The sequence below is a fragment of the Acomys russatus genome, chromosome 1 (assembly GCF_903995435.1).
Source record: "Acomys russatus chromosome 1, mAcoRus1.1, whole genome shotgun sequence".
In the NCBI taxonomy this organism is placed as follows: Eukaryota; Metazoa; Chordata; class Mammalia; order Rodentia; family Muridae; genus Acomys; species Acomys russatus.
In genome coordinates this window covers 70171866-70196136 of record NC_067137.1, presented here as the reverse complement: position 1 = coordinate 70196136, position 24271 = coordinate 70171866, and the positions used below count along the sequence as shown (strand labels likewise).

The window sequence follows — 24271 nt, the reverse complement described above, 5'->3', positions numbered from 1 at the left end:
AATAAATAAATAAATAAATAAATAAGAAGGAAGGAAGGACACAACCATAAAAAGAAAGTGTTATCGTGTATCTAGTAAGGTATCTGCATCCTGGATATGCACAGCTGGCAGCACTTATAATCCCTGCATTCAGAATGCTACAACAGGGTGGAGATTTCAGGGGCACCTGGGCTATTGCTAAGGCTGTCTCAAAAATAAACATATATGTAACAGGTAAAGAAACTGAATCAACTTTACTCCAGAGAAGACAGCAAGTGACAAACATTAAAGATAGTCAATGTCATTAGCCTCCAAGGAAAAGCCAGTGAAAACCAGGACACTGCTCAGCCAGTAGGATAACAGCAGCACAACACTGAGAAGGGCACACAGAAACTACAACACTCACCTACTGGTGGAAGGAAACACAAAATGATACAACCACTGTGCAAGAGATTGAGGATTCTACCAAAACACAAATACAAACACAGCATTCCTAGGTAAATACATAAGCATCTGAAAAAACTTACATGAATGCCATAAGCATTGTTACTGTACTATGTATTTTTAAATTATTTGTTTACTAATTTATTATATAGGGGTGTTTCATCTGTGTGTACGTCTATGCTCCACATGGGCAAGAAGAGGGTGTTGGATAACTCTGACTGGAAATTACAAACAACCTGAGTCCTGGGAATCGAACCCAGGTCCTCTATAAAAGCTCCCAGTTTTCTTAACAGTTGAGCTCTCTTTCAAGCCCCACAAAGCATTATTTTTTTACAACACTATAAGTGGAAATAACACAGAGGACCATCAACTAGGAAATGGATATGTAAATTATGGGATAAAGTAGTTAATGTGTATTATGTATGGTACAACACAGATGGAAGTACGTTTCCTTTACGTGCATACGTAGGAGTGAAACTGCTATACCTGTGCTTAACTCACACTAAGGGAAAAGTCCAATCAGAAAAAAAATATAGTGCCACATTCCTTCTCCAGAAAATATCCAGAATAGCCAGGCAGTGATGACACACACATTTCATCCTAGTACTCAGGAGGCAAAGGCAGATGGATCTCAAAGCTAGCTTGGTCTACAGAATGAGTCCTAGAACAGCCAGGGATGAAAAAGGAAGGAAGGAAGGAAGGAAGACAAAGAAGAAAGAAAATGTCTGGAATAAACATTTTATGGAGACAGAAAGCATGTAAGTAACTAGGAGTATGAATAAATTGGAAAATCTCGGTGAAGGGTAATAACAAAAATTTAGGGTTTCTTGGGATAATAAAAAAATTCAAGGGGGCTGGAGAGATGGCTCAGAGGTTAAGAGCACTGTCTGCTCTTCCAGAGGTTCTGAGTTCAATTCCCAGCAACCACATGGTGGTTCACAACCATCTACAATGAGATCTGGTGCCCTCTTCTGGCAGGCAGGCACATATGAGCAGAATATATACAAATAATAAATAAATAAACTTTTTTAAATTCAAAAGCTGATTGCTATTATGGATATCCAAATCTGTGAATGTAACAAAAGCCATTCATCTACAAACTTTGAAGGGCATGGAATTTTACCACGCAGCCCATGATAATCTCAAACTAGTACTCCTCCTATAGTCAAACTTGTGCTCCTTCTAAAATGCTGGGGTTACAGTCACGTATCACCACAGTGACTCACCTACAAACTTCAAACAGGTGAGTCAGCTGGACAGTGGGAACTGTAGCCCACTGAAGCTATGGGGCTGAAGAAATCCTAGTACTCAGAAGGTGGAGGCAGGAGGACATAGAAGTTCAAGGTTGTCCTCAGCTGCCAGCCTGGACTACATGAGACCTTAACAAAAATAGGTAGAGAGGCTGGGTATCGTGGCGCATGCCTTTAATCTCAGCACTCAGGAGGCAGAGGCAGGCAGATCTCTGAGTTCGAGGCCAGCCTGGTCCACAAAGAGAGTTCCTTCTGAGTTCGAGGCCAGCCTGGTCTACAAAGAGAGTTCCAGGACAGCCAGGGCTGTCACACAGAGAAACTCTGTCCAAAAAAAAAAAAAGCAAAACAAAACAAAAAAAAGGGTAGGGAGAACTATAGAGGTAGGTCAGAGGTTAAGAGCACATATTATTTACTCTTGCAGAGGACCTGATTTTGGTTCCCAGCACCTGCATCATGTGGCTCACTAGTTCCTTTAACTCCAGCTCCAAAGGCCTGGCACCTTCTGGACTCTGTACTCGCATGTACACACACACACACACACACACACACACACACACACAGAGTTAAAAATAACATAAATAAATTTTAAAACAGATATATGAGAAGAAATCTAAGAAAAAATTGTTGAAAGACTCAAAAAAATATATACTTTTAAAAAACGAAAGAAGGAACTAGACACTGTGTCGCAGACCTGTAATCCCAGCACTCGGGAGGCAGAGGCAGGCAAATCTCCAAGTACAAGCCCAGCCTGGTCTACAAAGCAAATCCAGGACAGCCAAGGATACATAGAGAAACCCTGTCTCGAAGAAGAAGAAAAAAAAGAAAGCAAAGGGGCTAGAGAGATGGCTCAGTGGTTAAGAGCACTGATTGCTCTTCCATAGGTCCCTGGGCTGAGTCCAGCACCCACATGGCAGTGTTGGGGCTGTGCTGGTGCACTGCGCTTTCAGATGCTGATTTCTGCACCCACGGATCTGGTTATAATCAGGGACATGGGCACTGTTGTTTCTAAGAATAATCTCCTGTTGTGTAAACATTGCTCCTCAATTATTAACCAACCCAAATGGTTGGTTAGTAACGAAGCTGAGCAGCCTATGACCAGCAGAGGACTTCTATTCCCAGTCAAGGAGTCTCAGGTGGGGGCTACAAGGTGGGAGAGGAAAGGAAGAGATGAGGAGAGAAAGGAAATGGCCAGGAAGACTGACCTGATGGAGCAGAAGTAGCCCAGGCAGGACCAATATGGCAGGTAATTCAGGGAACATGGTTGGGAAGCAGCCAGACTAGCATAGTAGGTTAGAATAAATATCTGCCCAGCTTTAAAGCTTGCTGAATAAATCTAATACGTTTCTGTCTCATTATCTGGAAGCTAGAATGGGTGATTAGAAAAGCCCTCCCAAATTATAACCTAATTTTACATGGCAGCTTACAGCTGTCTGTGAATTCAGTTCCAAGGGATCTGATGCCTTCTGAATTCTGCAGGCACTGCATGCACACAAAGCACAGATGTGCATACAGACAAAATAACCATACACATAAAATAAGTAAGACGACATCAGATACGTTTAGACAGGCAGTGGTGGCACACACCTTTAGTCCCAGAGCTTGGGAGGCAGAGGCAGCCAGACCTCTGAGTTCAAGGCCAGCATGGTCTACAGAGTGAGTTCTAGGACAGCCAGGGCTTTACAGAGAAACCCTGTCTCAAAAAACAAAACAAAACAGAACAAAACAAAAAACACTTAAAAGGTATATACAGAAATATATACTATAATCCACAGGTTAGAATTCAACATTACAAAAATGTTTATTCTGAACTGGACATGGTGATGGGTTTATAATCCCAGCACTCAAGAGAGATGTCTTATGAGTTCGAGCCCAGCCTGGTCTACAGAGCAAGTGCCAGGAGAGCCAGGGCTACACAGAGAAACCCTGTCTTTTAAGTCTCAGCACCTCAGAATGTGTCTGTTATTTGGAGACAAAGCCTTTCGATGGTAACTGATTAAAATGAGGCAGCTGAGATGACCCTAAGCTAATATGACTGGCAGCCTAAGACATCATTAGGATGGAGTGAGACACAGCAAGCAAGCAGTTCCAGCTACAAGTCAGGGGCAGGCCACAAAAGAAGCAACGCCTGCCTACACCTCAATCTTCAACTCCTGTTTGCAGAACTGTGAGGAGATCACTCCTGCTGCTGAAGTGGCATCTTGCCACAGTAGCCCTAGCAGGCTGATACAAAACCCAAATGAAAAAAGTAAATGAAGTATCTACACAATAACAAGTAAGGGTACCTTTACATCCTTAATAGGCAAAAATCGTTTTAAGCACGCAAAAAAAAAAAAAACCAAAAAACAAAAAAAGACATATCACACATTAATTCTAAACCTGTTTTCTAAGACACCAAACAAAATAAAAATATAAGCCACAGAGAAGATATTTACAATCATATATCTGACAAAAATCCTGCTTCTATATGACATAAAGGGGAAAAGATTGAGTCTCTTTAAAAGGGTAGACATGGGCCAGCAAGACGGCTCAGTACTTAAGGAGCTTGCTGCCAAGACTGACAACCTGAGTTCAATCCCTGGACTCACATGAGAAAAAGAAAGAACTGGCTCATCCATGTATCCTATGACCACCACACGTGTGCCTCGGTACATAGGCACATGCACAGGCACAAATAGACACATCATCATCATCATCATCATCATCAACACAATGTATTTTTTTAAGAGTGAAAAAGACTTTAAAAGGGCAGTTTTACAAAAAGACTATCAAATGAGCAGTAAGCGATCAAGGTGGTGCACTTTACTAGTCAGGGAAGATAAGCGCCTACACCAGCAGGCCGACTGCAGAGCAAGGCTAAGTGGTGGAGGTAATGAGCGACAGAACTCTGCTCTCAAAGACCTGACACACTAAGTAAACCAGGAGAATCAAGTTCCAGGCACTACCACTGACGTCATTTTCAAACGTGTCTTACCTCCTTCTGAACAAGGCTAACTTTTTCAAGTAGTTTACATTTTTCTTCAATTAGTGCAGAAAGCTCAAGAGCGAGTTTTTTTTCTCTTCCTGAGAAAGAAAAAGAAAGATTATTATGACTCAACTATTATGTTTTTAAATTGTATACAATAATGAATCTAAAATAGAAAGGTAACAACTTACCTACATAAAATCGGCTTTGAATCTGAAACAAATTTTTAACAAAATTATATTAAAACAAATATACCATCAAGTAAATCTACCTGCATCTACTCCCAACTTTAAGATAATGACTTCTTATGGCCTTACAGTGAATGAATTACCAAAGGCACTCATTTCGGATGAAAACTTTGCTACACAGTTAAGGTCTTACACTGAAGATTCGCCCTGTGTGTTATCATATTAAAGGCTCTGAAACTGCCTTATTGTGAAGGCATCTTTTATTTCACATAGACCCATGTTTCCCACACTCATATTTGGCCCTAATACAAAGTATTTCAAGGAGCCCTACTGTTAAATAAACTAAAACAGTCGAAGAAATACCACAGGGCTCTAGACACGGAGCAATTCTAAAAACCCATTAGAATATTTTTCTTCTTTAAGCTTCAGCTCTCAATAAAGAAAGGGATAAGACTACTTGTGGTGGGAGCATTAGGGCTAGGGAAAACAAACAAAAGGAAGATTTATACCAGCTAGAAAAGACAGAGAGACAGGAAATTGGAAGAGAAAATAAAAAAGACAAGATATAGTGGGATCTGTGCAAACAGGAGATAAAGAGGGGCAACACTGGATAGAAGGAATCCTGGGGAACCCTGGAAAACCATGAAGAAATCAGAAATGGAATCAGAAGCCCAAAAAAGAAGTCTCAGAAAGAAAAGGATATGCTCTGATCCCCTCCTAAAAAATATTAAGTATGGGAACAGACCATACAGGTTCTATCGGGGACAGGGGTCCCTCTACAACACAAGCTGGATGAAATCAGGGGTTATTAACTGAATAAAAGTGGCAGTCTGTGTTTTTTATTCTAAGTTGGGAGGTAGATAGATCTGCTGGTTTTTTCATACTGTTAAAAACACAGAACAAAGCTGGGTGTGGTGGCACACGCCTTTAATCCCAGCACTCGGGAGGCAGAGGCAGGCAGATCACTATGAGTTCGAGGCCAGCCTGGTCTACAAAGTGAATCTAGGACAGCCAAGGCTACACAGAGAAACCCTGCCTAGAAAAAAACAAAACAAGCAAACAAGCAAACAAAACCACAGACCAAAAAAGAACAGGAGGAGGAGGAAGGGCAGGAGGAAGGAAGAGGGGCGGGGCTCTGCTATTAGCATATAGTATCCCTCCAAAGAAAATCCTGACACAGAAACATTTCTCTGACTCTACATTCAGTTACTAATAACCATTTACTTCCATGAGTAAGCCAGAACACTGTGGCCTAACTTATTTCCCTGAAATAACTAGTAAGTTTCTCCAATTAGTTGTTCAGTCTAAAGACAGAGTGAGGGTTGGAGAGAGGGCTCAGTGCTTAAGAGCACTTGTTACAAGCAAGTGCACGATGTAATCCCAGCATGAGGAGGCAGAGGCGGGCAGATCTCTGGGAGTTCAATGCTAGCCTGGTCTACAAAACAAGTCCAGCAAAGCCACGACTACACAGGGCAACCCTGTCTCGAAAAAAACAAACACACAACAACAATAATAAAAAGAGAACTTGTTAACTCTTGTAGAGGGCCAGGGTTCAATTCCCAATGCCCACACAGTAACTCACAACCATCTGTACCTCTCGTTCTAGAGGATCTAATGCCCTCTTATCTCTGTGTATACCAGGCACACGTGTGATACACATACATACATGCAGGCAAAACATTCATATACATAAAGTAAACCTAAAAAACAAAACAAAACTGGAGCAAACATTCTCTTATATGCAATGGTCACTTACTGATCGGAAGCCTCTCCAGAGAAACAAGAGCATGGCCAGCAGGCCAATGGTAGACACACATATTGCCAGTTCCAATGAAAAACCTCCAGGATTCACGTCTGCTCTCATATCTTCAGGCAGTGCTGCCACAACCTTCAAGACAAAGGAAGTTAAATCTATAAACGCTCATCTTCCACAGCATCGTTACAAGGACAGGTAGCTGTGGTCAGCTCTATGAACAGGAAGCGGGCTGCCACATAACATGAGGCAGAAAGCCTCCAAGCACATTCTTCTGGCAGCTTCCAACTGCTCCCACTGAGTGAAGGGCAGCAGTGTGGTGGAACACAATGGTTTTCAAACAGGAGTTACAAGGAGATTCCTCAGAGCTTAACTCGTGAGGGCAGGAGGACACAAAGAGTGCCAAGAAAAGAGTATCAATGACCTGGGCTGAGTGCTCTCCCTGACTTCAAGATCATGCTTTATCTATATGCATTGGGTTTGACCAAAACAAACAAACAAACAAAAATGCCCTGCAGAGGAGACCCACAGATCTGCAGTTTGTTGGGTGGGAACAGGGCGAGTCATCAGAAAACAACTGACAGCTTTGAATCTGAGGTTAGAATCCCTCCTTCCTATCTCTTCTCCAGTTTAAATAATGCAGTTTGATCTCAAGGACAGACATTCAACAAAAGGCAACTGTTTTCTTCATCTCTCCCAGTGACCATGAGGCCACGGCCTTGCTGCATTCCTTCTGAAGTGCTCTCCTCACCTTATCAGGCGTGCAGCTGATAGCAGGTTTGACCTCTTCCTGGTCAGCGCAAACCCACCCTCCCTCAGTGGTTATCCTGTCCTTTGTTGTCAGCCCCCCCAATACTACCTGATCCTAAACAAAAACAAAGGCAAGAAGAAAACTGCTCTTTGAAAAGCAACCCAAAGAACCAGCAGCTGATCCTCCCCAGGCATCAGCACAGACTCTCTAGAACAGGCCATCTTCCCCTCAGCGGCCTGACAGAACAAACAACAAACCAGCCCTTTGATGGTTACTCTCCTGAAAATCTTTTAGCTATGACATCCACATGGACTCCTTCCAAGTTGCTATCTACAGTTTATTAACTTTTATCAGAAACACGTCATAGTATCTTCTTTTCCTAAATCTCTATCTCTTTATTTTCTTTTTTTCAGCTGTGACTCCAGAGAGGCTCCAAAGAGGAGGTGTTCAGCGTCTTCTCTGGGTTTGATGGAGAGTTCCTTTACACTTCTGTGTTAGCCTCTTAAAGTACAGCACCAACCTTAAAAGGACACAGGAAAGGGTGAACCCCCTTTTATTCTGCCTCTTCCTTCACTTCGGTCACCAATACACAAATGTGCGGTGTCATACCATCAAGCCACGATAACCAAGGTTTGCCTCCAGGGTCACAAAGGCAAGGATTCAGTTAGAGGCAACTATTTTCCTCATCTCTCCCCCAGACCATGAGCGCATGACCACAGCCTGGCTGCACTCCTCCTGAAGTGCTCTCCTCACCACGGTGTGCAGCTGGCTGCAGATTTGACCTCTTCCAGCACCAGCTCAGCACTCGCCCTCCCTCAGCGGTTATCCTGTCCTTTGTTGTAGGGCCCCAGATACTACTGATCCTAAGCAAGCACAGTGACTACTCTGATATCAGATTTAAAAAGACTGTAAGACAAAAACTGTTACTAAAATCAAAAAAGAAGGATATCATGTTATGGCAAAGGCTAGCTCAATCTTCAGATGTAGGCTATATTTTATCCAACAAGAGAACCACAGAATGAAGTAAGTCTGATGAAGTAAAGGAGAAAACAGACAATTCATCAACTGAAGTTACAGATTTCAGGAGCTCACTTTCAATGAGTCAGCATGAGAAGAGAAAGCTGAACAACACTACAAACCAACTAGACTCAACACACTAACAAAACTGATACCACACAACAACAACAACAACAAAAAAACCAACCACATTCCCAGTGTCCATGGAGGATTCTTCAGAACAAATCCACACATCAAGCTAAAATAAACCTCAATATGGTTTTTGGTTTTTGTTTTTAATTAAATCCCAGCCGGGTGGTGTTCGCGCATGTCCTTAACCCTAGCTCTTGGGAAACAGAGGCAGGCGGAATGCTGTGAGTTCGAGGTCAGGCTGGTCTATAAAGAAAGTCCAGGATATCAAGGCTACAGAGAGAAACCCTGTCTTGAAAAAAAAAAATTTTTTTTTAAATTAAATTAAATTAAATCACAGAGCCCAGCCCAGAGAGAGACATCTAAGCAGTTAAATACATTTACTGCTCTTGTAGAGGACCAGAGTTCAGTTCCCAGAATCCATGTCAGGCAGTTCACAGCCGCCTGCCTATACCTCCAGCTCTAGGGGATCTGATGTCCCCTCTTCTGGTCTCCTCAGACTCCTGAGCCCACAAGCACATACATACAAACAGACACACACAGATACACACAAATACACATAATTTAAAATAGTAAAACTTAATAATTCAAATTTTGAAAAGTGTGTCCTCCAACTATAATCAATTAAATTAGCCATAAAAACAGGAAGGGCTGGTGCGATGGACGGCTCAACAGTTAAGAGCCTGTTCTTAGGCCGGGCCTGGTGGTGCACTCGGGAGGCAGAGGCAGGCAGACGGTGGCTCACCACTATCCAGGCCTTCAAGGGATCTGACCCCTCTTCCGGCCTCCACCAGCAGCCGACACCCAGCGTGTACAGACATACGCGCCGGCAAAACTACTCAATACACATAAATAATTTTTAAATTACTTTTTAAAGAAAATCTGGAAATTTACAAATATGTAAATTAATAATATACCACTAAGGAACCACAGATCGATGAAAAATTAGGTCATGAGGGAGATTACTGTGAGTTTAGCCACATTAGTGCCACGGCACAGATGATGAAGTCAGACGACAACCTCAGGTTTCTGGTTGGTACCTTCTACTTTGTTTGAGACTGGGCCTCCTATTATTCACTGCCACATACGCCAGGCTAGCCCGCCCTAAGCTTCTAGAGAGTCTCCTGCCTCCTGCTCCCACAAACCAGTAAGGATCAGCTAGGATTAGAGATGCCTATGCTGTGTCCAACTCTGGGGTTCTGGGGACCTACACTCAGGCCTTGTGCTGCAGGTGCCTTACCCACTGAGCCTCATGTCCCCAGTCCAAGCAGGGAAATGAGAAAATGCATCCAGGATCTGGAGAGATGGTTCAGCAGTTAAGAGCACTGACTGTTCTTCCAGGAGACCCAAGTTTAATTCCCAGCACCCACATGGACCAGGCCACCCTCTTCTGGCATCTTCAGGCACTGCAAACACACTAGTGCATGGACATACATGCAGAAGCAAAACACCCATGCATGTTAAAAATAGCTTTTTAAATAAAAAGCTTTCAGATTAAATTGGGAAAAAAATGCAACAGAACAAAATTTATAGAATGTAGCTAATGTAGTTAGCATAAAGCAGAAAGTTATAGTTTTAAAACCTTTTCTAAAACATTATTAGGCCAGGAAGATGGCTCAGCAGATAAGCACTTGCCACCAAGCCTGATGACTGAGTTTGAACCTCAGAAACCACACAGTGGAAGGAAAACTCAGACTCCTAGGTCTTTGGATTTCCACATGCACATACACACACAAATGAATGTAATTTTTAAGTTAAAAAAATTAATGTCATATACCATAGTAAAAGAAATAGGAAAGGGCCAGCACTCGGGAAGCAGAGGCAGGCGATCTCTGTGCATTCAAGGCCAGCCTGGTCTACAAAACAAGTCCAGAACAGCCAAGGCTACACGGAGAAACCCTGTCTCAAAAAAAAAAAGAAAAAAAAGAAAAGAAAAATTTACTGAGAAAATGTCTAACAAAAATCAAACACCTTCTAGTGATCAAAAAGACTCAGCAAGCTGGGGTTCTGTTTCTCACCCTGACAAGTGGCGTCAACAGAGAATCCACAGCGAACACCATAATGAAGGCCAGAGACGGACTGTTCCCTAAGACCAGGAACAAGCACATCCACACAGTCCACTGAACCACAAAAAAGTCCTACCAAATCCCCTCTCCACCTCCCTCATTACCAACCTTGCCAAAACCAAGCACTGGTAACTGTTGGGCGTGTATGTGTTCTATGTGTACCCTGCAGGTGCACGGACAGAGAAGCCAGAGGCTGACGCGGAGATGTCTTCTTCCTCCATCTTAGTTTTTCTAAGACCGGGTCTGACACTCACTGAACCTAGAGCTCACCCATTCTTTGCGACGCTGGTGACCAGTGAGCCCCTGGAACTCACTCCCCTACACACAACTCCACCCAGTGCCACCGCAAGGCTAGCATTTACACTGCATGCGAGGGTCCCAGATCACGCCTTCACAGCAAGCCCTTCGCCCACTAAGCCCTTCGCCCACTAAGCCGTATCTCCAGTCCCTACCTGTTGATGTTAATGGAGGGAGATGTGTATGACTTAAAAGTATCTCTCGTCTACAACTGTCTTCCCATAAACCCCATCTCAGTAACTTAATTGACACAGCCAGAAATTTAGGGTTACTCTAGTGTCTCCCCATAGCCAACTCCTCTCAACATCTAATTTCAGCTCTTACTACCTACTTCCTCATTGAGGAACTCGTATCAACTTCTGTATCCTGACTGCGATCATTTCTCCTTCCTGTTTTGAGTTTTGTTCCCACATCTGGGCTAGGTACTATCAGGAAAATCTACAGAAACCAACAGTGGAGACTTCAATGGCTCTCCTGCACCCTATAGCAGTCCTGAGGACCCACTGGTCTACAGGGGCACCGTCTCCCATCACACCCTTGGCTCACTGTACACTGAGCAGCAGAGCTCCTGTGCACACCACGTTTTCCCATGAGCTTGGTTGCTCACACTTGTTCGTTTCACACGGAGCTTGGTTGCTCAGCTTGCAAAGTCTTTCCCAACCACCCAAGAAAATACAATCCCTCCCTCCCCTTGTTTTGCACGTGTGCCTCTATAAGCAATAGGTTTCTGCTGTGTCTTCTCTCCCTTAAAAGACAACACAATGCCAATGATTAAAAAAAAAAATACTCAGTTCATTTAGAACCTCCATTGAGCTTTTTCACTCATGGGCATGCGCCCTCACTACACTACGGTTGGATAAATGAACCATGTAACAGCACTACTTTAAACTTAGAACGAGAAGATAATCCAAACTGGTTAATCAGAACAGCCGAAATAGTTAAATGGTCGTTTTAAAAATGCAATGCAGCCAGGCGCGGTGGTGCATGCCTGTAATCCCAGCACTCAGGAGGCAGAGGCAGGAGGATCACTGTGAGTTCGAGGCCTGGTCTACAAAGTGAGTCCAAGACAGCCAGGGCTACACAGTGAAACCCTGACTGGAAGCCAAGATAAAAAGCAATGCAGTTTTCAAAATGAGAGAGAGAGAGAGAGAGAGAGAGAGAGAGAGAGAGAGAGAGAGAGAGAGAGAGAGAGATGTGTAACCCTAAATATGTCAACAACAAAACCACTTAAAACACTTAAGGAGAAAAACCTTTGGCACCTGATGACAAAATGAAACAGAAAAAAGAAAAACAGAAACAAAAAAACCATCCTTTGGATCCTGAGCATTCAGTATCGCTAAAGTTTACAAGAATTCCTTTTACAAAACAGTACAAAAACGAAGAAGGAACGCTATGGTTTAAAGCATCTCAAAAGGGCATCCTTTATTGGGGGAAAAATAGTGCAAAATTAGAATCTCAGCTCCGGCCCCAGCTTAGGTGTCCTCTTAAGAAGTTTCATCACCAAGAAACTCCAGTTTCCGGCAGTCAGAAAAACCACGTGTAACTGACCCCAGCTCAAAATAAATAACGTCCAGGCAAATTGACTGGGGGGTTGGGGAGGGTACAGCGGCCGGGAACCGGAAGGGCTCCTCTGGGACGCCCACACGACCTCCCGGCTCCCGGGCCCCTCTCCCCGCGGCGAGCAGCGTCCGAGCACAGGCCGGCGGAGCGCGCTGAGCTCGGCTTCCCCACCGCGTTCGCTCCGCCCCCACCGGGCCCGCGGCCCCGGGGAACCCAGGACTCACCCAGCGCAGCTGCTCCAGAACCCGCCGCACGCACCCCGCGGCGGCCCCGGGCCCCGCCATCTCCGCGCCCACGGGCGGAGGCCTCGCAGCCGGCCAGCCGGCCAGCAGCAGGCCCGGCGCAGTCGGCGCGGCGCTGGGGACGCGAACGCACCGGCGGCCGGCGCGCACCACCTCGGCCCTGCGGGGGGAGCCGGCGTCGTCGCACACCCCCCACCCCCGGCTTGGTCTCGCCGACGCGGCGGAGACGCCCCCTTCCACCGCTCGAGCTCAGCGGACACGTCCTCGCTCGCGCTTAAAGGGCCCGCGCGCCGCTCCCAGGCCTCCAGCCCCGGAGCACCGGCGTGAGGATGCCGCCTTGCGCCCCGAGGCCTGGGGTGCAGTTCCCAAGGTGAGGGCGCCTCCTTCGCCCTAGTTCCCAGCGCGCCCCAGTCCGCTCCTCCAGAGTCCGAACCCCACGCCGTCGTACCCCGGGGGACCCCTCCGGCACAGAGCCGCCGGCTTCCGCCATCATTCCGGTCAGAAAATGGCCCGAGGCGCACGAGCCGGCGCGTCCTCCTTTCCGAGTCCGCACTTCGGACTCTGCACACGAAGGCGTTCGGGTCAACCGTGTGGTCTGGTCAGAATTTAACCTCTCCTGCGCAGCTGCCCAGCCTTCGGGTTCACTCACCTGGTGTTCACCTGGTGAGCGTTAGCTAGGCGCCCCAGTCTCAAACTCCATTGGCGCCTAGGTACAGGAGTGCCGGATCAAGCCCGCGTGGACTTCTGCCCAGCACCAAGCGTTCTCCGAGAAAAGGACTCAATGTAGCAGCTTACCCTCTAAATTTAGGGCCCTATTTTTAGAGCCATTGCGTGAAGTATCCTGGGAAAGACGATTTTACGAAAGGTTTGAAACATAACCTGTCTCTAGCGTGTGTCTTTACGAACACGATCACCTATCCAAACTAACGCAATTCACAGCGTAGCAGCTGCCCAAGAGAACTTGATAAACAAAATCATAAACCCTTCGCAAATTTCCATACTATAACCTAGTAAAAACATCGCTTTCGTCCTACAAGCACTCACACACACAAAATCGGAAATACCCACGGTTGCAGCCAGTGACTTTTAAGACCAAACTCAGGCCTGCTTTGTGGATACTCAAGACTGTTCTTTGCCACATCACCCTAGGGAGTTTCAAAAACTGCTTCTCCTGGAGATAGCAAAAGTTGCTCAATACTCGCATTTTAAGGTAGTACACAACTTTCATACATATTGGACTGTGTTGAAATTAGTTTATATGAATACTACAGCCAGAAGAGAAGTGTGCTGAGGTTTTTTTTTAGAATTTTAGAGGTGTTTAGGCTTCAGTTAGAACCACTATTACTCAAAACTTCTCCAGTGAGTCTGAGCATCTTTAACGGACTCAGAATCTTACTGGGCTTTTAGAGTTTGTAAACAGAAAGGAAAAAAGAAATTGCTTCACTCAGCCTTCCCTATGTTAATCTGTGCCCCTTTCCAATCTGCAGTAGTTACCATCCCAAGTGCTAAAAGCAGAAATGAGACAAGTGAACCTTTAAAAAGAGGGGGGGAAAAAACAAAACACAAGCATGTCTATAGCAAAGACTTCTCCATAACAAAACAAAAAAAAAAGTAAACTTAACAATCACTGCAAATTCCAAATCTAGCTACCAAACCATGCGCTGCAGTCATGTAGACACTTACCCCTTCACCTAGATCTTCCGATTCCATCTCTTAGAAAGTTCATGTTAAAATACCCTGACATGTAAATAAATCTCTCCTGAATACTGCATAAGGCTGAGAGAGGTTCCAGATCTTAATACCTTCTGCTCTCCTGTTTCCACACAGTGTGATCCTGTTTTGACACTGATACAGGGGTGCTATAGGTGGAGCTGTGACTACCAACCCATAATCCAATTTCATGGACCTCATAACTTGTTAAATGTATGTGTGCACACATGCCTGCATATACATATTTTCTTAAATATTATGCATATCACACATTAAAATTCACAACGAGAAAGAAAAATCCTAGGATGACAAACTGCTGAAACACTGAAGATTTAGTTCTATAGTCTATTCACAGAGTCCATAATTTCCACCAAGTGAGTAATATTCAAAGATTCTTCTCCATAAGCAGACATGAGATCTTATTATCTTATAAAGGACCTGGCCTTCAAGGAACTGGACAGTAAATGTTCTTAGTGCTCACAGCAGCTATGAGAAAACATCCAGGGACACTAGACCACTTGCTAACCGAAAAACCTAGTCCGTGGCCTAGAAACTGGTTTCCCTCAGAGAGGCCCTGTGCCCAGTGCTGTCAGGGCTAGCCACTCCCACTTGGGCGGGGCAAGAACTAGTGTCACACACATAAGCACTCCTCCTTTGGAAGGAAATCAGTTCTGTTCTGCCACATTGCTATTCTCTGGGTCTGTGATGTAAGAGCTGTTCTCAGAATACACGGAATCAGGAGCTACCTGTTCGACAGGAGCTGAGCGAATTTCCTGCTCATCACGCCTACAAGTGAAGCGCTCTAGGGAGGAGTAGATGAATGTTACAACTTCAAGAGGCTCCTCAGCTATAAGCTCAAGTTGCTAAGAAGTTGTGTATACTCTACTTCTCCGTGCTTCAAGGAAGGTACGTCTACACATAATCTACCTAAGATACTGGTTCATTGAAACCATCACCTCAAACAATTAGGCAAAAGGGAAAGGAGCCTCTTTCACTCAAAATTAACTGGAAAATTGTTCCAATGTTTTTGTTTACTGAAGCTTTTCAGACCTATGTTCTGCGTACTTTACAGCTGTACCCAGATTGCTAGATTCTAGGTGGGTCAGGAACTTGTCAGAACACCTAATCCAATGATTATGGGCTGCCAGCCAGCCTAGAGAAGCCAAGCAGTCGGGACACACAGAAGCAGTCGTAGACAGACCAAGCCCACATTCCTCCGAGTTATCAGCACAGCTCTGGCTGCCAAAGAAGAGATATTTCTACTGAAATCTTTTAGTTTTTCAAGAAAATGCAGAATTTTTAAGTGAACTCACATTTTAGATGTTGACAATTGACCTGTGAGTGTGAATATGAATGAGTGTGTGTGTGTGTGTGTGTGTGTGTGTGTGTGTGTGTGTGTGTTTTGTTTGCTTTGTTACCGTTGTTTTATATACTGGGGAGTTATACCCACGGCCTTCTTAGCCTAAGCAAGTTCTCTCCTCCGCTGAGCTACATCACCACCCCAACAATAGCTTTTGGGGGGTTTGTTTATTTGTTTTTTTGAAGCAAGGGTTCTCTGTGTAGCACTGGCTGTCCTAGAACTCACTCTATAAACCAGGCTGGCCTTGAATTCGGAGATCTACCTGCCTCTGCCTCCTGAGTGCCAGGACATGCACTAACCACTGCCCAGCTAACAATACCTTATTTAAAAAGCACTTGACAAGTCCACTTCACCAGTGACCTGTTAGCTAGTCTCATCTTTAATACTGAAGGCTTACTATTAAAATGCCTTCTCCAAAGAAGATGAAACTTTCCAAGGCCACAAGACAATTAAAATAAAATTAAATTCAATATTTTCATGTCTAAAGAATTTCAACAAGACAGTTAAGGAAAATACACTTGACCATATTTGCTAAGCCCACAAAAGTAACATTCTTAGTAGCCTCATTAAATAAATGCTTTACAGAGACTCAGATTGTTATAAACTCCTTAACGTGCTTAGCCTCTAGAGCCCCTCTGTTGAGACCTGCTTTAGTTCTTAGCATAATTGTGGCTCCTCTGTTAACGCCTGCTGTCACTTTTAACATACCAGAAGCCATTTTTGCCTCCCAATCGCCATTTTTGCCTCCCAATCTCCATTTTGACCATAAGATAAAATTAAGTTCAGGTTCTAAGGATCTACTTACCTAGGCGTTTTTTACTTAGAGTTCAATACTTGTTGGATGTTCTGCTTGAATTAATGATTTATGTTCTACTTAAATAAAACCACAATAATACCCTGCTATGTTCCTTTCTTCCAGAACAGTGGAGAACTGGAAACTCCCCGTGCCTACATCCTAGCCAATCACCATAAAATGCTTTGTCTAGCCACCTGGATACATTGTGCTCAGAACAAAATTGATTCTTCTGATGTTTAGCTAGTCAAAATGATGTGATGCTGCCCTCCCCTTCCTTCCCACATGGTTACCTGGTTGTTAGCTGGTTATGGTTTTTCTTATTTAAAAAGCCTGCCTTAGAAGCAGACCAGCATCACAGTTCCTAAATCCAAGCTGTGGCTCTGACAAGTCAGTTTTTGTTTAGCATTCGAAAAACTTTCATCAATCTGACTCTGGTTCAAGTGGTTAGTGTGCGCCTATTCTTGAACCCATAACACAAATATCATGTTCTGATTAGTAAGTTACTTTTTCAGCTTCTTACTTTCTCTGGTATAATTTATGGTCGAGGATATTTTTTTGTTTGTTTGTTTGTTTGTTTCCCTGAGACAGGGTTTCTCTGTGTAGCCCTGGCTGTCCCAGAACTCACTCTGTATACCAGACTAGCCTGGAACTCACAGAGATCCAACTGCCCCCCTCCCATTTCCCAGGTGCTGGGATTAAAAGTGTGCACACAATACACTAGTAAGTAGAACTGAAAGTTTCCCTCTGACTACTTAGCAATTATCATTAGTACTAATTTTTCTCCTAACCTGACTAACGTTTGTAATCATCTTTATGACTGAGTCATACAAAGAAAATGAATGTTCTTTCTGGAGCTTTTTCTTATAATATGTCTACTTTCTGGAACCTAGCAAAGATAATTAAATGAGTAGGGGCTTCTCAAAGCAAAATGATGAAGTAGGACACAGAGGCTTATGCCTGTAACACCAGCATTTGGGGGATGAGGCAGGAGGATCTGACATAGCCACAAGGAGCGGGGTGGGGGGTTTGGGGGGGGGAGAAATGGTAGGTGCTGAAAAGTGGTGGCATGTGTCTTCTAGCCTAGGAATCAGAAGGCAAAGGCAGATGGATCTCTGAAATTGAGGTCAACCTAGTCTACAGAGCAAGTGGACAAAGAGGACTACACAGTGAAACCCTGTCTCAAAAAACAAAAACAAAAAGAAACAAAGCTAAGGAAGGATGAAAAAGGAAAAATATTAGGTAGTTTCCACAAAATTTGTCATTTAGTGGTGCTGCCATATGCTTTTGGCCTCTAGAAACATTTACCTATCTTGCTTTTCTTTCTAATTCCTGCTTTAACCAATCAGTCACTAAATCCAGTGAACACTATGTACAAGATCTATCCAACTGGCTCTTCTACTCATTTCAACCACCAGATGTTGAGCCACGGGTTTTAAAGTACAGCTAGTGGACTGTTTTGTCAGACTTATACAGTGCTTTCTGTTTCTAGGCAGTCTCGCTGGCCTACATGTTTCTATTTCACTGAACTCACAGAGATCCTCCCTCCTCTGCCTCCCAAGGGCTGTGGTTAAAGATGTGTGCCACCACACCCAACTGGCATTATTTCTTCAACAAATTTTTGCCAGCTTTGAGAAATGAGACAAAGAGGGCAGGCATGACAGCACACATCTTTAATCCCAGTACTTGGGAGGCAGAAGTGGGTAGATTTCTAGGAGTTTGAGGTCAGCCTGGTTGGTCTACATAGTGAATTCTAGGACAGCCAGAGATATGTAAAGAGACCTTGTCTCAAACAAACAAACAAACTAACAAACAATTTCAACAAAGTTAAACCCCCATTATAGTGTGTAAAGCTCTTCTTAATTTGATTCTCATATACATCTTAAGTCTTCCCAGTTCCGCCAAGATGAATTGCCTATATATTGTAGTTCTCAAAAAAGTCATGTTCTCTCCTACTTCATAAGTGTTAAAAATGTTATTTACTCCACAATATAATTTCCTCTTTTCCTGCTTTGTGAACTCTGCTTTTCCTTCAGTATTAGGTCAAATATGCTCTCCTCTAGGACACTTCCTAGCCTCCTTCTCCACCCATCCTACCTACCACACTACCAAAGCCACCTCCTAGGCAGATGCTGTGGGAGCTTCCTATGACTATTATATCACTATATTAAAAGTATTCTTTTTCCAGTCTACATCTTCCAAGTAGAGTAAACTCCCAGAAAGCAACCTACAAAGCAAATGAGCAGAGAGAAATGCTTCCTCAATTAACTTGGAGGTATAAATTTGCAAAAGATTTATGTCAGCAAGGTGTGGTGGTGCACATTTTAATCCCAGAACTCAAGGGAGGCAATCAGAGGCGGATCACTGTGAGTTCAAGGTCAGCCTTGTCTATAAAGCAAGACCAGGACAGCCAAGGCTACACAGAGAAACCCTGTCTTGAAAAAACAAAAAAATATATATATATATGTATATATATTTAAATACTAAAGTGGGGTCCTGCTGAAAGGCTATTTTCATTTAGTAATACATTGTTGTTTTGTTTTGTTTTTGTTTGGTTTGTTTGTTTTTTATTTTGGAGACAGGGTTTCTTTGTGTACCCCTGGCTGTTCTGGATCTGCTTTCTCTCTCTCTCTCTCTCTTTCTCTCTCTCTCTCTCTCTCTCTCTCTCTCTCTCTCTCTCTCTCTCTCTCTCTCTTTCTCAGGCTTGCCATGAACTCACAATGATCTTCCTGCCTCTGCCTCCCCATTGCTATTATTAAAGGCATGTGCCACCATTGCTCGGCTACTATTGTTTTTTAAAAAGTTGTATTTCTTTTTATTTTATGTGTGTGAGGGGTTTTTGTTTGTTTGTTTGTGTGTGTGTGTGTGAGAGAGAGAGAGAGAGAGAGAGAGAGAGAGAGAGAGAGAGAGAGAGAGAGTGTTTTGAGTTTTGCCTGCAAATATATATATGCACATGTGTGTGCCTGGTGCCCCTCATGTGGAGAAGAGGGCACTAGATCCTCTGCTGAAGTTATATAGATGGTTGTAACCTGACATGTGGGTGCCAGAAGTTGAATCCAGGTCCCCTGCAAGAGAAGCAGGTGCTTTTAACCACTGAGCTCCCTCTCTAGTGCCCCTCCTTTTTTTAGATAGATTTCACTGTGTCAATGAAGTCTAACTCAGAATCCTCAGGCCTCTACTTCTCAAATGCTGGTATTGCAGGTGTGTAACACCACATCTAGCTGATAAACAGAGTAGCAAGCAACAAATGAGAAATGTGAACCTCTTGGAGGTTGGTCAGATGTATTTTGATGCTAATTACTACTGGACCAAAATGTTGGTAACCTTGCCTAAGAATTTATACCTGTTTGACCAATAAAAGCCAACACACCTGGGTGTGGAGGAATGCTGAGTGGATGTAACAACTGTCAATAAAGTGCAGTTTAGCCAATCAGCTGGGCAGAAGCACAGGGAGTGGAAGGCGGGACCTCCTGGAGGAGACCCAGGAGGATAGTCAGTTGGGAGGGGAGAGATGGTTGACTGGGTAGGAGGATGAAGGGGAGAATGGCCAGAGGAGCATCTTAGTGGCAAATGCTTGGGGTATATGTGTTATATATCAGTTTAGAGTAGTTTGTTTACCATAGTTTAGGAGATTTGTATTAGTTTAGATTTTGCCCAGCGTTGTGCTGGCAGCCTTGAAGTACCCTTCAGACTCTGTCTTTTATTAGCAATCTTAGGCCGAACCGATACATTTTTACTCTAACACCTTGGTAGACAAATGGATATTCATGGCTAAGGTTCCCACTCTTTGGAAAAAAGAGAGACTCTTGGGAAAGAGAAGGAGACCAGATGGAAGAAGAGCAAGGAGAGTCGCCAAGGCATAGGAACAGAGTCACATGGCCCAGAGAAGGGACTCTGAAGTTCCTTATGGAAAGGGCTAGATAAAATAGGTAGAAATTATTAGAATCAGATGGCATGGGATTTAGGCAGGGAGGTCTGAGGTAGCTTAGGGAATTAATATCTGCCCTGACCTCCTGTTTTAAAACATAACAAGTGTCTGTGTTGTATTTGACTGATAGTGGGTTAGAAAATACCACCATAATAATAATTAGCCTAATAAACATTTCTTTAGGCCCTACTTATAAAATAACAACAACATGAATGTCACAACCCCTCCAGTGGAGTGTGTGTGACAAATACCACACAGGCCTGAGGCAACAACCCCCCCAAAAGAGGAGAGTCTCCTGGACTGGGGCTGATGTTTCTGCCAGGAGAAATTGAATCACAGCTCTTTTGTCTCATTGGGCTGGAATCTATTCTTTCTTCTTAACCCTACTTCACTCCCATGTCAGGACTCGTCAGGCGTAACCACGGTCGCTGGGAGACAACCCTGACTCAGGACTGCAGCCAGGGACTGTTAAGGGCTGGAGTAGTTCTGCTTCGTTTCCACTTATTTTTTAAAAAATGACTAAAAATTAATCATTAGTTAATAAGTTATATTATGGCTTACAAAGAAATAGAGTATGTCAAAAAATTCCAGATAATGGCACTCAAATATCACAAAAAGGAACTAAAGAAAAAAAACTGTCTTGACACACAGGTGCCTGGCACAAGTTTCATTAGGGAGAGAACATTGACCCTGGACAAAGGAAGCACAGGCATATTGATGTCAAGGCAGTAACTTAGAAGTGATGACGGTCTTTGCTGTGTGTTCTGTACCCCATATTGTTACATTCAAAGTTGTAATTCAAAATATGACAACACAATAACTTTACATTCTGTACCTGCACTGTGTATGCCTGATTGCTCACTGACTTCCTTAAATCTGCTCTGTGGGAAAATGTAACTGCAAGCCCTCCTGCTTTTGAAATGTATGTTTAAAAACTTAGACTGCTTGGCTACAAAATACAATTAGACACAGACTTGATCTTGAGTTTTGTCTCTATTTGTCAACCACCTTATCTTTGTCCACTGATGCTTCAAGAACTCCCAACCCCAAGTGCCTATCCCTGACTTGGCTGGCCCGTGACACATGAACAGAATTAGGAATGTTGCTACAGTAAAGGTAAGTATTACAGTACTAGTTGGCTTAGGGTTCTTATTACATCACTTCAAAAACATAACCGACATTTGTTACTAAGAATATACTCAAGACTCTTTAATTCAGACTATTTTTTTCTAGATTTTTTTTAATCAATTTATTCTTGTTACATCTCAATGGTTATCCCATCCCTTGTATCCTCCCATTCTTCCCTCCCTCCCATTTTCCCCTTATTCCCCTCCCCTATGACTGTGCCTGAGGGGCACTTCCTCCCCCTGTATATGCTCACAGGGTATCAAGTCTCTTCTTGGTAACCTGCTATCCTTCCTCTGAGTGCCACCAGGTCTCCCCCTCCAGGGGACATGGTCAAATATGAGGCACCAGAGTTCGTGTGAAAATCAGTCCCCACTCCCCACTCAACTGTGGAGAATGTCCTGTCCATTGGCTAGATCTGGGTAGGGGTTTGAAGTTTACTGCCTGTATTGTCCTTGGCTGGTGCCATAGTTTGAGCGGGACCCCTGGGCCCAAGTCTGCCTATCATAATGTTCTTCTTGTAGGTTTCTAGGACCCTCTGGATCCTTCTACTTTGCTATTCTTCCATGCTTCTCTCATCTAGAGTCCCAATAGGATGTTCTCCCCTCTGTCCCAGTTTCCTGGTAAGTGAAGACTTTCACGGGACATGCCCCTTGGGCTAGTAGGCAGATATAAGAATTCAGACTATTTTTAATTAACTTATTTTGCATAATTTTGCCAAAAGAGCCAAAAAAAAGGTATTATTCAAGATGTTTTCTTAAAAGTACTCCTAGCTGTGGGGGTGGTGAGGGTGCACACCTTTAATCCTAGCACTTGGGAGGCAGAGGCAGGTGGATCTCTGAGTCTGCGGCCAGCCTGAACTACAAGATGAGTTCCAGGGCAGCCAGGGATACCCAGAGAAACCCTGTCCACGAAGAAAAAAAAAATTCCAAAGGAGAACTCACACATAAGATTTCATGGAAAGCACTTGTGAGGCTTGTACAGGAAAGGGTCACCCAAGTCTGTCAGTCATTCCTACATTAGGTAAAATTATTGCAAAGCACTGAAGAATCCATGGCATGGTTGAGACAGCTCAGCTGGTAAAGGTGCTTGCTGTCAAGCCTAATAGGTTTCATCCCTAAGACCCATATGGTGGGAGGAGAGAGGAGACTCCAGCGAATTGTCCTGTGACCTCCATGCACGAGCACACACACACAGACACAGAAAGAGAGAGAGAGAGAGAGAGACAGACAGACAGACAGACACAGACGGAGAGAGACAGAGAGAGACAGGGGGGAGGAGGAAGAGAGAGAGAACATTAAAGAAAAGAAAAGAAAAATATTAAATCTGACTTACACTTTCTATAAGAATTTTGACTGGCGAAAGAGCCGAGTTCATAAAACCGTGGACGTCGATTTGAAATAAACACTTGAGAAGCTGAAACTCTGCAGCGTGTTCTGTGGCTTTGGAAACAGAGCACATTACCACTTGATGTATAATTTCTGAATCTAATTTCTTCTTCAGTTGATGGATCAGAACAAAAAAAGTGTTTCTTACCTTCTGGAGAAGCCAGCTGAGTACTGAGCAAGGCCCCTTCCACAGACCTGTCTGATTCTGCCACGGCAGGCCCTTCGGAATCCGCCCATGATTTTGAATCTTCCTCATCCATCTCAGAAAATGAGGTTGCGAGATGTATTCCTTCATGGACTCTCATAGGTGACTCGATTTCAGAGGCCATATCTACAAACACACAAAGAGAAATGTCTTTTCTAAAAGACTTGCTTTGTCATTGTCTTCCTCTTATTTTATAAAAAAAAAAAAATTACTGTTTGAAACAGGATTACAAGTATGACATTTCGTTTGAGAAAATATACAAAACATTTACTGTGGCCTCTACAAGTTCCTATAGCAGCATGACAAATGACTACAAGCTATGGCTTAAGTAATAGAATTCATTCTGTTAGACTTTTCAAAGTCAAATATATATATATATATATATATATATATATATATATATATATATACACATATATACATATATATAATATTTTTATATGTATATATATTGTTGTGGTTTTGTTTTGTTTTTCAAGACAACAAAAGAGTCTTGGCTATCCTGGACTCACTTTGTAGACCAGGCTGGTCTCAAACTCACAGAGATCTACCTGCCTCTGCCTCTGCCTCTGCCTCCCTGAGTGTTGACAGTACAGGCCTGCACCACTCTACCTGTCTGTGAAAGTCAAAAATCTTAAAGCCATATTCACTGAATTGGGTTCCTTCTGGAAACTGGGAGGAAAGGTCAAACCTTTGCCTTTTATGGCTTCAGACGCCGCTCACATTCCTTTCTTCATGGAAGTGGTGGGACCCATCTTCTCACCTCTTTTTTGTTTGTTTGTTTTTGTTTTTCTAGACAGGGTTTCTCTGTATAGCCTTGGCTGTCCTGGACTCACTTTGTAGACCAGGCTGGCCTCGAACTCACAGCAATCTACCTGCCTCTGCCTCCCAAGTGCTGGGATTAAAGGTGTGCACCTCCACGCCCAGCTATCTTCTCACCTCTTGCTTGCTTTGTCCTACTTTCTTTTCGTGAAGAACCCTACAGTTACAGTATACCCAAAGAATAACCTATCCTGCTCGCCAAGACCATGGCTTGGGGCACATGCCTGTAATTCTGGCACTTGGGAGGCAGAGGCAGGTGGATCTCGGTGAGTTCAAGGCTCGGAGGAGCCTGTACTCAGATG

The 24271-nt window shown here is 43.7% G+C and overlaps 1 protein-coding gene and 1 non-coding gene across 4 annotated transcripts in view; both read right to left on the bottom strand.

The window, feature by feature from the left end:
• Nucleotides 1-24271, bottom strand: part of Mia2 (MIA SH3 domain ER export factor 2) — a 91918-nt gene that overhangs the window by 45221 nt on the left and 22426 nt on the right. For 2 of the 3 annotated variants that reach the window (XM_051146657.1, XM_051146666.1), the window contains exons 1-4: nt 12621-12695; nt 6580-6711; nt 4827-4848; nt 4645-4733 (exon numbers count right to left, since the gene is read on the bottom strand). In XM_051146657.1, coding sequence (XP_051002614.1) covers nt 4645-4733; nt 4827-4848; nt 6580-6711; nt 12621-12680 — 303 coding nt within the window. In that variant the 5' untranslated portion in view covers nt 12681-12695. Of the gene's footprint in view, nt 1-4644; nt 4734-4826; nt 4849-6579; nt 6712-12620; nt 12696-22889; nt 22997-23090; nt 23274-24271 lie in introns of those variants that run through there. The other variant, XM_051146648.1, reaches the window with a different exon arrangement.
• LOC127197604 (small nucleolar RNA SNORA26) lies at nt 7739-7860 on the bottom strand. Its single transcript, XR_007831700.1, has one exon. It is a non-coding gene; the product is annotated as a small nucleolar RNA SNORA26 (small nucleolar RNA).